At 40.5% G+C, this 15,711-nt stretch overlaps 1 protein-coding gene across 4 annotated transcripts in view; it reads right to left on the reverse strand.

Annotated features, from left to right (window-relative positions):
• The window catches only part of inpp4b (inositol polyphosphate-4-phosphatase type II B), a 93,258-nt gene that overhangs the window by 60,345 nt on the left and 17,202 nt on the right, over nt 1–15,711 (reverse strand). For all 4 annotated transcript variants that reach the window (XM_076091378.1, XM_076091379.1, XM_076091382.1 and 1 more), the window contains exons 3-4: nt 5,009–5,120; nt 1,081–1,150 (exon numbers count right to left, since the gene is read on the reverse strand). In XM_076091378.1, coding sequence (XP_075947493.1) covers nt 1,081–1,150; nt 5,009–5,068 — 130 coding nt within the window. In that variant the 5' untranslated portion in view covers nt 5,069–5,120. The remainder of the gene's footprint in view (nt 1–1,080; nt 1,151–5,008; nt 5,121–15,711) is intronic.

Consider the following 15,711-nt stretch of genomic DNA (forward strand, 5'->3'; position numbering starts at 1 on the left):
CTGAGACATTGTTGGCATGGGGATTAGATAAAGTGAAATTGATCACAAAAATAAATGGGGAGCAAGGACCACATGGGAGAGAAGAGGTTTGAAGGCATGACCTTAATCGGAAGAGCGACAGTTGCTGACTTCCACCTCCGTCAGAGAAGCAGATTAACCCCTGAACTCCTCCCTGCCACCACACTAATCTGACCAACAATCAGGTGCTTCTGTTTTTTCTTTCCGACACCTCTTAAGAAAATGACTTCCTGAGACATGCTGTGTGTGGGCTCCCCTCTCGCCCTGCTCTCTGCATGCACATTTTGAAAGGTAATAAAAGTGAAAGACTAAATTGCATTACTCAATCTGGTGGGGTCTGCAGGGAGGGTATTGTTTTGACGGGCTGCAGATGTGCAACTACAAACATGGCTTCAGTTCACTAGCTAATCTCCGTAGAAACAGTAAACGACAATGACACCATGACAACAGGCATGGGGCTGCTGGGAAGCTTAAGGAGGTGGTGGGAATCTGGATAAAAGAGAAAATTGATGTGTTGAACAAACGAATGCATGGGGTGAAACGTGTGAAAAGTGTCCTGTGAACAAGAGCTGTGAAGTTTTAAAAACAGTTGGACTTGTGACCTTTTTAAGTCTACCCCTTTTCTGTCTACACGTCTTTCATTTTCTCTCAACACTTCTCTCTTTATCTACTAGTGAGAGAGAGCTTTATTTGTTAATCTCACATAGCTAGCATGGCATCCTTAGCTTGTCTTCAGTTCGTCCACAAAGAACCAAGAGGGTTTACCTCGGGGTCTTCTTTTTTTAAATAATAATACAAATACAAATTCTTTAATCAAATACGATATCCCAGAGATCTTGGTAATGGAAAAAGTCACCTTGATACAGATCAACATTAAAGGACTTTTGGATAAAGTAAGTTAGCACTATGCCCTAACTTATTTTATTCCAAGTGCACAAAGAAAAAAAAAGGAATAGAAAGAAAAGAAAATTAGAGAACACATGTTTCTTTCTTTTCCTTTCTTTGATTGCCACATCATTCAGCAATAAGTGAGATTACAAGTGTTCAAGATGTAAATCATACCTGGACCTGTCAGCGGGTTATTCTCCCGGTCGATGCAGGCATGGGACGCAGACTCATAAACCAAGGGACACTGGAAAGGAAAAGAACAGAAGGAGAGAAACAGAGAATATTTATATCATAATAATATTTTTCTCTTGACTAGGAGGGCTTTAATCATGACTATTACTTATGAGGTACAATGGAGACCAAACCCATTTAACTAAAATAAAACATGAAACTTAAAACCAGCACAAATTAGTACATAATAACTAAATATGATGCGTGGATGGTTTCATGTGTTTTTTTTGGGGGGGCTTTTGTTTGCATCAATACCATAATGCCAATTAATTTCAATGAAACAATTTGTGCTATATGCACATTACAAACACTACATTTAAAGATTAAACCCATGGTGCCACACAGAGACAACAGCTGCTGTTGCACTGCTCCCTTTTTAGTTCAAATTCTCAAGTATGTTGCACTTCTGCAATCAGCGATGTTCCAGCAGGTGACAGCTGAAGGAAAGCACACTGCTGTGACTTCACTCAATGGGTTGCTGGTTGAGAAATTATTACCTCCATCCACATTTCAGTTTTTTTCAACTCACCTTATCTTATCTTTAAAGTGGTTCTTTCAGTGAACCTACCAGAGGAACAATGATGAGATGAAGCAAAAAATCCCCCCTCAGAAATCCTTCTTCATACGACATAAATATACTGAACATATACTGTAATGTCTTATTCTAGTTTTGGGGAATTTCAAACAAGGGCAGTTTTTCAAACCCAAGCAAAGTTGAAAAATTTGTATCCAATGAACCACAATTGGTTGCTTGCAAAGTCCCATCCCTTTAGTAACTGTTGCTATGCCGGTCAAGCTTTCAAATCTGCCACATGGCACATGTTAACATGATAACAGTGACGGAATTTAAACAATGGGTCCTTGATTTCAGAAAGAGGTAGATAAAAGCAGCCTCTCAATTCTGGCCGACAACTCAAGCTGGCTCACGATTATCAGCTGTAGCTGGCGAGCTAATAACGCGAACATCAGCTCCATGAGTTTAAAATCGTAGTTTCTGGTTGACTTTTTAATGTGAATCTTGTAAAATAGATCTTGAACGTGCATTAAACAGCTACATAGATGATGTTGTGCTAAAAGACTGAGGCTACATCTGCATGTCACAGGGGAAAAAATTCAGCATCCTCAAAAGTTGATGATCCATGTAGAATCTAGAAATTACCGCCTTGCGGCTGTATGCCTCCGCCCACCGAACATGTTCAAGTTTACATCCATGTCAGTCCAAAATGTAATCACTTCGTTATTTTATCCCATCAGACATTTGTGCGTAATTGTCATAATTAGTAATTCTTGAGTAATGGCCAAAAATGTGTTTTGTGAGATCACAGTGACCTTGACCTTTGCTCTTTGTATTCTAATCAGTTCATCCTTGAGTTCAAGTGGACATTTGAGCCAAATTTGTAAGCTAGTTAGCCGGCTAACGATTAAACACTGTTCAACCACTCCTTACACAAATAATTGTTGCTTTACTCTGTTTTAATTCAGGATATTTTTGGTGCTATTAAGTTTAAAAACCATCAAGTTAATTGAACAAATAGTGTAAAACTATACCCTTCCATCTTTTCACTCTGCTACACATACAATTCAAATGTGTCCATGTTATAACCATAGACTGTATATAAGAAGTGGAAGAAGTCATCGTGACGTCACCCATTGGTTTGTGGACTGCCATTTTGAAGGCATGTTGTTGTTTTTTCACAACCAATGAACGGTAGTTACCATATTTGGAATACGGAGGAGTGAAGTAGAGACGCAGTATTAGGCTCTGGCAGCGGCAGCAACCTGTCAATCACACTAAGCCCGCACTAAAACATACTCCGCTTTACGGTCAGTTTGACTCTAAATGGATCATAATTTACTACTATTTACATCATATTGAAGAAGACTTGAAACTAGCAATTGAGACAATAAACTCATGTTTACAATGTTTACTGAAGTAATAAATCAAGTGAGAAGTAGGGTCAGTTTCTCATAGACTTCCATACAATCAGACTTCTTTTTGCATCCGAAGGAGGCTGGTCGGTAGAGAGAATGTTAAGACACGTCCGCACTGGCTTCACTCGGCAGAAGCGGTGGTTAACGCCTGGTGACAACGCAACCTCTGCTAGGACTCCGATACTGAAAACCTTCAATGCCTCGTGATGCATTAAGTCTGGGACTCCTCATCAAAGCAATAGTGACAACTAACAATTTTTTTTAGCTTGCTGTCTGTCAGCTCTGCCCTGTCTGATGAACCATTTAACACAGCCAGACAGCCCAACCTGTCCCCAGAAAAGGACTTTAGTGACTGCTAGGAACAATCCATCACCTCTCCTAGCTTAGAAACGGATCCTGAATAAAGTAGACACCCAACCCAACACCCATGCTCACACACACAAACTCGAAAATGAAATGTGTCCGTTGAAAAATACAGACAGAAACAATCTGGACATTTCAGTCAGCATACAAGTAAGCTCTCAGATAATGAAAAGTATTAACAATGAGCCACAGCTGCGAAAAGGAGTCCCATTGTAATTGTAGGCAGCATGTGTTCAACGTCTCTTTGATGACTAAAATATGTAAAGAGATCAGATCAAAGGTGACTGGAGTCTCTTTCTTGTTTCAGCTGATGTTGAGGGGTCAGCGGGATATTCATGAGTGGCAGCACTCAAGCAATCACAGGGAATGATCAAACAAGTGCCTCCAACCCCAACACACAAACACACACACATTAAACAGTAAATTCAGGCAGCAAGACATGCACACAACTAAGGTAATTGAACAAGAACCTCCCCACAAGTGAGTCTTGAGTCTCAAGTGAGCCCTCCCTAATGTTTGTCATATCCCTTCCCTCTTTCCTCCCCTCATCTTCTACAAGTAACAACACACAAGGGGAAATGTGCTGTTACAACACACACACACACACACACACACACTAGGCAACACATTCATCAAGGCGACGTGGGCAGATTGTCAGTGACACTCTGAAGCCTAGCAGGGAACCTCCCTGCACCAGCAACAGGGGTCGGCAGAACCGAAAGCCAGTCAGCCATGTAGAAGCCCTTGGTCAATTATATAAGACAGTGATTCATACATACACACACACACACACACACACACACACACACACACACACACACACACACAAAACACACACAAAACAACAAATCAAAAGAAGGCAAGGACTACAAGTGTCCGTGCTGCCTTGCAGAGCTGTGCTGTGGTAAGAGAAAATCTGAATGTTCCTCTTTACACATAAGAAAAAATATTTTTAATACCTGACTCTGGCTCTAAACAACCTCACTTGAGACTCACTTTTTTTAACAAATCTGGCTACATTAGGAATGTAAAGAAAATAAAGTGAAATCAGGGTACATACAACTTCATTTCTGGTGTAGTTGCACCCCATTCGGATGACACAATCTTCGGTTTTCTGTCAAACTCTGAAGGAGAATACTCTTTTCTTCCGCTTTCTCTCCCCTGATTATGTAAGTCACTTGAGAGCAGAGTTAATCGGTATGTATTCTATGAGATTAGAGTGGAGATGGGGGTGGCGACGGCAAAAAAGCCACATTCAGGAAGCATCTTCCACTTGGTCAGATGAAGGAAGGCTGCAGGACTGGCTACACAATCACAAACAGGGTGCGAGTGTCAGGATGCTAATTTGATCAGGCTCTTTTTAATCTATTCTATATATGACAGAAAGAAAAAACAAACGGAGTCACAGACACAGACATTACACGCACACACACATCCTCTAAATCCCCATTAGGGTTTACTGAAGTGTATTTAATCTCATTGGAGGACTTGAGCAGTGCCAGTCTAATCCTAGCATTAGCGCTAGGCCTCTGGAGCATGGAGACTCCTGCTTTGTGTCTTCACCCTGCTATTTTACCTTGTGTGATGGTATCTCGGTGGTGATGTGGTCCACGTCAACGTCTTCCATCTCCCCCATTTTCAGACGACTCACCACCACTGATCCTGCTGCGCACACGCCATCAGATGACCTAGAGGGAGAAAGGAAGAGCGAAAAAGATTTACATTGCGTTCGCCTCGTCATTTAATCATGCTGAGCAAAACGTCTGTTCTGTGAAATGATGTTTTCCTCTACCCCTCCATGGGCCTGAATAATATTCGTCTCCATGTTGGGCCCCCAAAACTCACCAAACCTAATGAGCTTATTTTGAGCCTCGAACAGGTTGTGAAGTTATAAAGCTGGAATCAGGACATGAATGCTTGTACTGCGGCGATTTCATTTTCTGACAGATTTCGCAGAGGAGTATGCAAGCTGAATAAAGCCGATCCTGCTCCAGCTGTACACGGAAAAGGGGGGAAGGAAGGACTATTTCATATAACTGTTCAAATGGCCGTCTAATAACCCAGGCTGTGTGCCCTGACAGACACAGAATTGATACTAGAGTTTTCATATCAGGGAGCTCGACCAATAACGTTCCCAATCATGGAGCCATAATTAAGGAGCTGATAGAAAATCTATAGTATTGACAGCAAGACAGATGCTTTCAAATGAAGAAAAATGGTCCCTGGGCATCGCACACCTTAGCAGACCCATCTCTAATGTGCTCAGTTCCACTCCAGCTGGAAGTGAATTGCACAATGAATTATGTGCCAGCCAGTGGTCTGGAGGGACTGGGGAGGAAAGGATGACACACCCCTGACTGAAGAAGAGAAAACACAAGGAGGGTGATGGAAGCAGAAAGGATGCTTTCAAGGCCGATCCATCTTGGTCGGACGCGAGGGAGAAAATATAAAAAAGAAGAAGAGATGCTGAGCTGAGAGGCAGGAAGGAATGTGAGGGAATAAAAATAAAGGAGGATTGGATTTCCAAGGAGGGAGAATGGGGGACAAGGGTCTCTGCTGTGGGACTCTGGGAGCTTCAGTTAGCGCTTAATGTCTTACAGGAGTCCCCGAGCAGAGGAAATAACATTGCTTGGTTTATAAATCTAATCATTGTCCCTTGCCAGACACCTGTCTCAGTGTTTACTCCTCTGCTCATCTCTCCGTTTCCCCCTATTCCTCATCATCTCTCTCTCTCTCCCTCTCTTTCTCCGTGCAACAGAGGACTTAAGCACGGTAAAAGAAAGTCACCCTGACTTTGAACAAACAGTTTGTACTGGCAGTGGCCCGCACATAATCGAGGAAATGGAGATTAACATGCATCCCATTCGGTGATAGTCATCCCCATGCAAACCTTTGGGGTTAAAGTGGCCCTCTACTCTTTAGATTGCTCTGCCTCAATCCACTAATGAAATGCTTCATTTAAACAGACAGAGGGGACTTTGTTAGAATTGCTTTAAGATAATTGATCTATGCCGTTGAGAGATATATTGTTATTGTTTTGATATGAGGCCAAACTTAAACTCAGGAGCTGTTCAAGTAAATCATTTTACATTATTGTCTGTGAGGAAAAGTACTCTTCAGCTGCTCATTCTAGCGATGAGACCGACCGCCGCATTGCTGGTTTATTTATTAAATTCTGCTGAAATTCAAGCAAGGAAAAGGGCAGAGATGTTAACTTCGTGACAGAATGACTGATCTGAAGTGACATAAACTTTCTTATTTTGCAAACTACAGTGTTTTAGCATGCATACTAACTGACCCTGAATTAACTTTAAAGGTTCTGTCGAGAGCTGTGGATGAAAAAGAAGCCTGTCTAAACCTACCCTCTCCCTCCTACTACGCCTCCTCCTCCAACCATCTCTTCCCGTCTGTTAGAGTTGGCAGGGAAACAAATCCGCAGACTGTACTTTGCCTGCAAGCGATCGCTTTTTTATTATTTTATTTTTATAAATCAAATTGGCCCATGATCTCTTTTATGACAACAGTTAATCAGACAGCTTTGTTAAAGTGACAAAATGAATGTGCTTAAAATGGCTGCCAAGAATTTGGCACGATTAAAGAAATAATTAGTTATCAGTTATAAGTTACATTTAAAAGTTATTATATTTGAAAGGCCTTGCTTGCAATTTACAAACACATTTTCCAATGTAGGAAGATGCAGTGTACTTAGTTTTAAATAAGTAATCTGTGCCCTGCCGGTCTAAGAGGTCTTAAGAGGCTCCTGATGTATGAGCCTTATGCTTTAAGTGCTTTTACACGGTACCATACAGCAACTGCTCAAACAAGAGTCAATAAATCATTTGCATGAAATACAAGTCCTCTACTGTGTGACAAATCTTACATTTACTTCTTCTCAGGAATAAAAACGTTGTTTATCAATCGATACATTTAGAGAAAATGAATAGTATGTTATCTACTAAGGATCACCCCAAACATGACATGGTTCAGTTAGAACATTTCAAGGTTCAATGAGTTGTAAATTTATGTCGAACCAATTTTGTCCTTGGAATGAAAATACACTGGCTATTCAAAATATAACAACAGACACATTAAGTGAGGTGAAGCTCAGCCTTTAATGAGGGGTTTGTCAATTACTTTAACTGTCTATATAACGGTTTGTATTACAGTTCTGTCAAGCAATCTGTCAACTCTTACAAAGAGGATGAGTGCGTTATTTATATAAAGGAGAAACAGATATCCACAAGGCCCTTCAGGAAAATGTCTGCTAACTTTGGCTTAAAATTGACAGAATGGATTATGTTGAATTTTAGTATTTACGAGTACTATTAACACCTAAACCACTACATTTAAAAAGGAAATCATTATCCCAGTTTGAGCGGTTTGAATAAACATCCAGCCTAGTGGTTGAACTGGACATAATTGTGTATTATTATGTAACAAAAACCTGAGGACCATTGTTTGCGGTTTTCCATTGTATCACAATTACCATTATTAGCATTTTCTCATGCTACTTTGAATAGAAGACAGAAACAGATGGTGATGGTTGTTATCTGTTATTTTATTTTTTTGCGCAGTTAAGTTGTAAGATGCAATAGATGATATTCAGTATTTTTTTTTGTCCCTGATCAAGCTGATCTTTGTTTCTGGTTGGAACAGAGCACACCTTGGGAAGTTGACTAGAGGAATAGACTACTTAGAAGAGTAAAAGTGACCAAGCAAATGCCCTCTTTCCGCTGCCTTGTGAACCTAAAGAAGGGAATACGCACATATTGATGCCAAAGGAAGGACAAGTGTAATACATTTTCAAAGGTGGGAATTTAACAGCCTGTGGGTGGGAAAAGTTCATCAAAAAACTTCAAAGCAGCAATACTTCTGTGGCCGTCAGGCAGTTTTCTCTGTAGGAAGCCTCACAAAGTGAAACACCTGACAGCCACAAAACAGTGTTGGCTTTTCCCCTCACAAGGGCTTTTTTTCTTCAACTGTAAAAAACAAAAAATATAAAACAGAACCGGTTTTAATTTTTTTGCTTTTTGCACTGGATTTTGCCCACAGAGGATTATCTTTTTAGTCCTTAAAACTGTACGTTGTCTGTAGAATGGGAGTGGTCAGAGAAAACTAAGTGCCAGGATCTTACACAAGCAACATGAACACTGCAGCCTTGAAGTGTAGATGGGATTCTTGACCTATATACAGCTGGACGGGTGGGCTAAATATAGCGCTGGCTAGTTTTCACTGAGGACAGATGTTAGAACATGAGACTGTAATAATGGGAAATGCCAGCTTTACAAGTGATGGTGACAATCCTTAATCTTGTGTTGGGGATGAATGACTCAGAACGAGGAGTGACTCAGCAGTACTTGCACATTTTGCAACTGAAGGACTGACTCAATCAATAACACTACACCGGACGCCTTGTTTGTATAGAGTTGGCCAGAATCACCAGGGAAGCCTAAACCGAGCACCGGAACCTTGTCTAGACCACTTGAAGTATATTCCCAAAGAATATGCCCGGGTATATAAAAATGTTACAAAAGTTTCGAAAAAAGATGTTTGGTATGGAAATTAAGTATATTTTATTGGCAGTGGCATGCTCAGAGGGATGTTATGCATGAAAGGTTAAGCAAGGATCACATTTTCAAGCAAAAACTAGCAGATTTATCCAGAATATACCAGTGTGATCAATCTCTGCAACATGCAAATTTATGCAATGTAAAAAAAAAACATTTTGTCTGCTGCAATACATCTGTAATAATCAGAATAGGAGCTGTGTCGGGCCAGGATGCATACTTGCAGAAGATTTGTGAGTTTTAACGCATCCTATTTGTTCCAGTCCCATCACACACACTTCTGTATCCTTGCATGACGAGAAGCGTCTTCACACTACATTTACTTTTATGTTAGTGCTCAACCAGTGTCAGAAACAGTCTGGGATAAGCTGTTTTCACAGAAGAAGCAAGGTGGAAAAACTATGCAGAAAGGATGCTATTTTTTTTTTTTTTACCAATCACATCAATCCAGGCTGGGGCTCAAAACTATGTGGTTGATGACTGCTGTGTGCAATGTTTATGGATTTCATAGAATTTCAGGACAGTCAGAGATGTCAGGAGATGATGAGAAAGCTGTTGATGTAGGAAAAGAACAAAGAAAACCCAACGAGAAACTCCCTTGCGCTACATTAATATACCAGCTACTATGGCAGAGTGATCTTCACAAATATGAATATAAATGGATATGGTACCGTACACACGACAACTGTGAGCAGAAGCTACTGCATGTCAAATCTTGATGTTCAAGAATAATAAAACATATCAACGATTGACGATGTCTTGTTTAGTCTAGCCCATTACTGTGACGGGCCATGGGAAAAAGTTAAACTAAAAAAGATGAACATGTAATGTAGTGTCGGGATGTGGTTACGAACTCCAGCTTAAGAAAAGATGAGCCTCATTTCATGCTGAGGAGCATGGCTACAACAATATGTGCAATGCCGACCGGCGCTAATGAGACTGGAAAGGTGGTGCTCATTCAAAGTATTGAGCTGCATTGGTTGGCCATCTAGCAGGTATCTTAGCAACTAATAGCATGAAAGTCATTTGAGTTTAACAAGAATGTATCCGTAGAATTGTGTTCACCACTGAGTTCCATATTCCTGCGATCTGCTCGAAGCAATTTAGTACAGAGACTTGGATTCTTGTATGTCATTTCTAACTTTACTAGAATATTGGTATATATACGTATATAGTATAAGTATTATATAATAGCAGGTGCTATTGCAAATATTTGCACACACAATGTAGAATTCACACTCAGATGTGTCGGCACAAAATCAAGAACACATGGCATTTGCCATTACCGCCGTGAACATCCCTTGCTTTCTGCCAAATTATTGAAAATTGGATTAAGGCCAGATGTGCCGTATGAACCGGATAAGGGCGAGCAGTAAGTATTAATCACAAGAAGAAATGCAATTTCAGTCTTCATTCCTCACCTCACCCTTCAAATACAGACACATTATCCTTTGTCTGCTTCCAATACTCTGAGCTACATAATAATAATAATTTATAAAGCAACTTTCTAAACACAAGTGCTTTATAATAAAAACAGAAGGCACATAAAACACAATAGGAATACTATGAACTAAATGCCAAGAACAAAACACATAAACACATAGAGTAAAACAAACAAAAATGTCATAAAACAAATGTAAAAATCACAGCAAAGCAATTTTAAAAGAGTGGGTTTTTAAAAGGGATTGGAAAGTTGAGACAAAAGCTACATCATCTTTACATAACAATCTTGCTTTTGGCACAACAAGGAACGACAAATCTCAGGGTGCCGGAGGGGTCACTGTGCAATATCTGATAGATCATTTGGGCTTTGAAAATCTTGAAATTCCTTAGACCGAGTAAAAATCCTAGCAGCAGAGTTTTGGATGAGCTGGAAGCGGGAGAAAGATGTTATGCTGATGCCAGAGAGCAAGGAGTCACAGTAGACTAACCTACCAGTTATGAAGGTTTCCAGATACTTAACAGACAGAAATGTTCTTGTCTTTGAAATATTTCTGAGATGATGAAAGCAGGACTGACCCATTGATTTACATGTGTGTCTAAAGCTGAGGTTTTGATTGAAAATGTCCCCAGGATTTCTGCCTTGCTGAGTTAATGAATGGAACACATAATCAAGACTGTTTGATACATACACCCAACAGTTCTTATTATTACTGTAGCACAATTCAATGTAACATTTTTTATCGTATATGTGTTTACAGTATAGTGTCACAGTAAAGGGCCAAAAGTTAAATGCTGCTAAATGCAGCCCAATAACAATTGAATGAGCGGTGGTGCAGTGACACAGAGCGTTCCGTATGATGACCTTCATCACCACTCACTCAATCAATACTACACCATCAACACTTATGTGGTCGGGGGTCAGACTAAGCTTGCAAGCTGCATTGCAACACATGGGGAAAAAAACCCGCAAATCCATTCTCACACATGCAGCAGATTCTGAAAAACTGCAGAGAAAATCACAGTCTGTTTGAGGAGTAATGAGTCAGAAACAGAAGGAGAGTAGATGCCTCCACAGAGAGTCACTGGGGCTCCATAATTATTTTTCAACAAACTGTAAAAGAGCCGACAAAAAAAAAAAAAAAGAGTCTCCTTTCATCTTTGTCAAACTGGAGGTTTTGTTCTGTAATTGCTCTTGAATAAGAAGTCAGCCAACAGCATCTAGACCGCCACCGCCGTCTGGCAAGCATACGCTTACTGGAGGATTGTAGGAGGTAAATTGGTATTTAAATAAATTGTGTGTCCAATTTTGTTTTTGTTTTTCACAAGATAGTAAAGCTTGATGAGAAAATATTAAAGGAATAATGCAAAAGTTTTGGGAAATACTCTTATTCAGAATCAGAATCAGCTTTATTGGCCATGTACATGTACGCATACATGGAATTTGGCTCCGGTTTCCACTCCGCTCTCAATGTACATACGCTATTTTACAATAGTAACGAAACATGCGAGAAGTGAGGGTAAATTACGTAATGCTATGCGCAAGACAGGATTTTTTCATTCAAACTATCCGCTGAACTTTCTTTGTAGTCTTGCTTATTGATGTTGTCGTTGGCACACATGTAGACTATACAGCTGCCGTGGTTTCCACACGTCTTTACTATCACATTTACCCGTTTCCTCTTGGTGCAAAAACAACTGTTGCAAATTCTGATTTGGGAGTGCCGAGCCGCTGTCAATTTGCCTCTAATCTGGGGATTTAGTTTGGGAGCTCCAAAAATGGCAGGTTGAAAAAACCGGGCTTAAGTTGTATATTGTGAACTAGGCGTAATAGACTAATGTGAAGATTGACAACACTCTCATGGTGGTTAGCATAAAGACTGGAAATAGGGAAACAGCTATAGCCTGGCTCTGTCCAAAGGCAAGAAAATACACGTACCAGCGCCTCTAAGCATCTCCGGCTGCTGGCAATGGTTTCATATTTAGCGGAAAGACATGAGATGTGGCATGTGATTGTTATGTGACTGTTACCTGGAAAACTGCAAAAGGACTGTGTCAGGATGATCTATGATCAGGATCCTTGGGGACCCAACAGAACCAAGCCACGAGGAATACCTCAGTGGAGGAAGCACTAACAAGCCTTTGTCTCTGTTCCCACACGACTTTCATCTGGGGATTGAAAGGGATGCTGCATGCAAACAGCACCATGTGCATGAATCTGTGTGTGTTAGAGAGGAAGAAACAGTGTGTGTGTGTGAGCTACAGCAAAGCAGATGGAAAGTGAGAGCTAATGTTGTCAGTGGTTGTGATTGCAGTGTGGTGCCTCGCGCCCTGAGAGCAGGACTGCAGTATAAAGGTTGATGATGATTGTGCCATTGATTTCTTGGCTCCACAACTTTGGTAAAAGCCTTAAACAAATGTCAGCACAGCAAATCAGTCCAAAACTTTACCAAGCGTTCTTAAGTGCACCTACATTTTACAAAATACAGAGAAATAAGATTCTCAGACAAAACAATCATAAGATCCACTTTTTGGGTGAACCTTCAACCATATCACATGATTTTCATTATCACTCTTAATCACTTAAAATGAAAGAAATATTTCCAAGGTCAAGAACGAGATTTCAAGCTCTACTTTTAAGCAAACAGGAACACGAAACCGAGAAAGGCCATGGATGAAATCATTATGGCAAGAAAACAAGCAAAACTCCATCTGTGTTTCAATTGAAAGTTCTCGAAAAAGCTTGTGAGTGAACCTTGAGTTGCGATTGTTTGTGAAACTATTATTTCCCAATTCAAGAAAGACTCTTTTCCAGCAGCAAGCAAACAGGCTTCAGTCAAGAGAAAAAGCTCAGCTTGTTCTCCCTCATCTATATCTCTGTCTGCAGAGTTTACAGTCCTCATTACCCCATGACCAGTTATTTCAATTTTGTCTTTTCTCAGTTTGTTTGGCCTTTCTTGTGCAAATTACAGTATTATCAAACAATGTAATTGTTCCACCGTATGTTATATTTCTCTTTTGGGACAGGCACATGTTAATTCACGTTCTTACAGGATTTGTGGAGTTGCTTAGCGACGCAACACCGATTTACTAGTCTACCGCTTCCCTCCTTTCAGGCCATCAAGAACAAAAAGTCTGTATGTTGGTAGAAATTAGTCTGTATGTTTTATTTTTTCATTTTTCTGGTTCTGTGTGTGAAAGAGAGAAAGAGAATGTGTAGAATAAGAGGAAGAGGACTGTAGAAAACTGTTCACAACACAGAAGAGTAAGTAACATAACATGGAAGTTGTTAATAGATGTGCCAAGGACGGGTTAATATCTGCTACCTCGAAAACAAATAATCAGCAGCTGTGTGTGGGTGTCTCAGTGTATACAATTGCAGGAAAAAATGTGTGCTTGCTGAATAGCTGACATTTTCGACTATTTGTAGCTTAACAGGTGGGAAATATACTTGCATAGAAAATACCATCGCTTCACAACTTTGTAAATGCTGAAAGAGTTTGCTGTGCCGAATACAGTTCATACAAAACACTGACCAGCAAGTATGGACTACCAATACAATCCGAAGTAAGCATCACCGTATGTACAGTTAGATTGTCCACACTACTTGGAGGGAAACCCAGAAGAAGATGGTGCTAAAGGCCATAACATCAAAATAGATTCTCCTCTGTACAGTGGCCATTTTAAGACATTGCACGCTCAGTTTGTCACGCTCAGCCATATGTTCATCGGCCTATCTGTATGTTGTCCCTGCATGTACTTAGGCTCAACTGCAGGAGCTATGTTATGAGCTGAATGGAAACGAATGACCAAATTCAAACGTTGACATATTGTATTCTGGACTCTTTTGTTCTGCCTCAAGTGTGACTAAAATAAATGAAATAGGGCATTTTTCCCTTTCATTTTAAATAGCTAAATGGTCGCTAGCATTTTACAGTCACACACAAACATGACAAGGAGTAAACTCAAAACAAAATATGTGCAGTGTGCAATTGGAGATCAACTAGTTGAGTCTCAGGCCTCCTTAAAGGCCAAAACACGAGGCTAGGTGAGAGCCGGCGCAAGTTTACGCGCCACCCAGCGTCCCTTATTACCACAATACTATTTCCAACCATGCTGCCCCTGAAGAAATGTCCACACATCATTTTAAGCTAATGCAGAGGGGGAGTCTTTTACTTTAGTAAAAAAAAAAAGTAATAACACAGTGTAAAATGACTCCACTGCAGCGTGACGCTTCTTTCTGGTGCGAGGAGCGAGGGCACTTGAAGCGCATCAAATGACACGCTGTCAGTGTGTTTTCAGCTCAAGGGAGTATAAGTCACTTTACAAAACACAATAAGAAAGGTCAGCCCTAACTCTGCTATGGAAACTAGCGTTTCAAAGTCAGGTTAAGGCAGGCAGCACAGAGCTCTCTTCAGTGAGCTGTGTTGATACAAGTCATGGGTGTAGACAAGGCAAGCAGTTAGCATGCTGCTCCCCTGACAGCGATACTATTCTGCATCGTTAATATGCGTCTTCCTAAATAAAACAACTTCAACTAACATGGAGCAGTTTATTTTAACTTTATGTAAATCGTGGATTGTATGTACACTGTAATAATAATAATATAACCTCTGTGCTTTCTCCTTTCCTGGACACAAATAGAGCAATGGAAGCCATGCTTTTGTGAGGATTCTTTTTTTATTGCTGTTGAATTGTTATCTCTTTCCATCTCTTCGGCTTTCTCGAGAGTAACAAAAAATAAAACCCATGGCACATAAGTAAGACACAATACCTTGGTGCAGTGTACCCATTACTGGGCTACGGCAACACGATACAGATTTTACCTCGACCTTAAACGACGAATTAATTTCTCAGTTTGAACTTTGCAAAGACACAGTCAGCCTTCATTACAAAAACATGAAGGCATTTTAATGGAGGATTTGGCCACACTACTACCAGCCCCTGTGGTGTGTGGGTGTGTGTGTGTGTGTGTTTTGTGTTGTGTGTTTTTATGCATCTCAATGTCCGAAACAACACGTCCTAACTTCTTTGGCTCACACACACACTGAGAGAACAGAACCTGAGTGACCATTTATGTAAATGCAGGTGAACAAAATAATAGGAATGCACCCGAGCGGCATGTCCCTGCAGTGCAGCTCAACTCATAATTTACTCCAAACAGTGTCAACATTATGAGTCAACATTGGCTTCTTGTTATGGTAGTGGGGGGGGGGGGGGGGGGGGGGGGGGGGATACATGTCACAGTGGATATGCAGCCTGCATGATTGGA

This window comes from Anarhichas minor, unplaced genomic scaffold (assembly GCF_050575085.1).
Source record: "Anarhichas minor isolate MPS153535 unplaced genomic scaffold, ASM5057508v1 ptg000014l, whole genome shotgun sequence".
Taxonomy (NCBI): domain Eukaryota; kingdom Metazoa; phylum Chordata; class Actinopteri; order Perciformes; family Anarhichadidae; genus Anarhichas; species Anarhichas minor.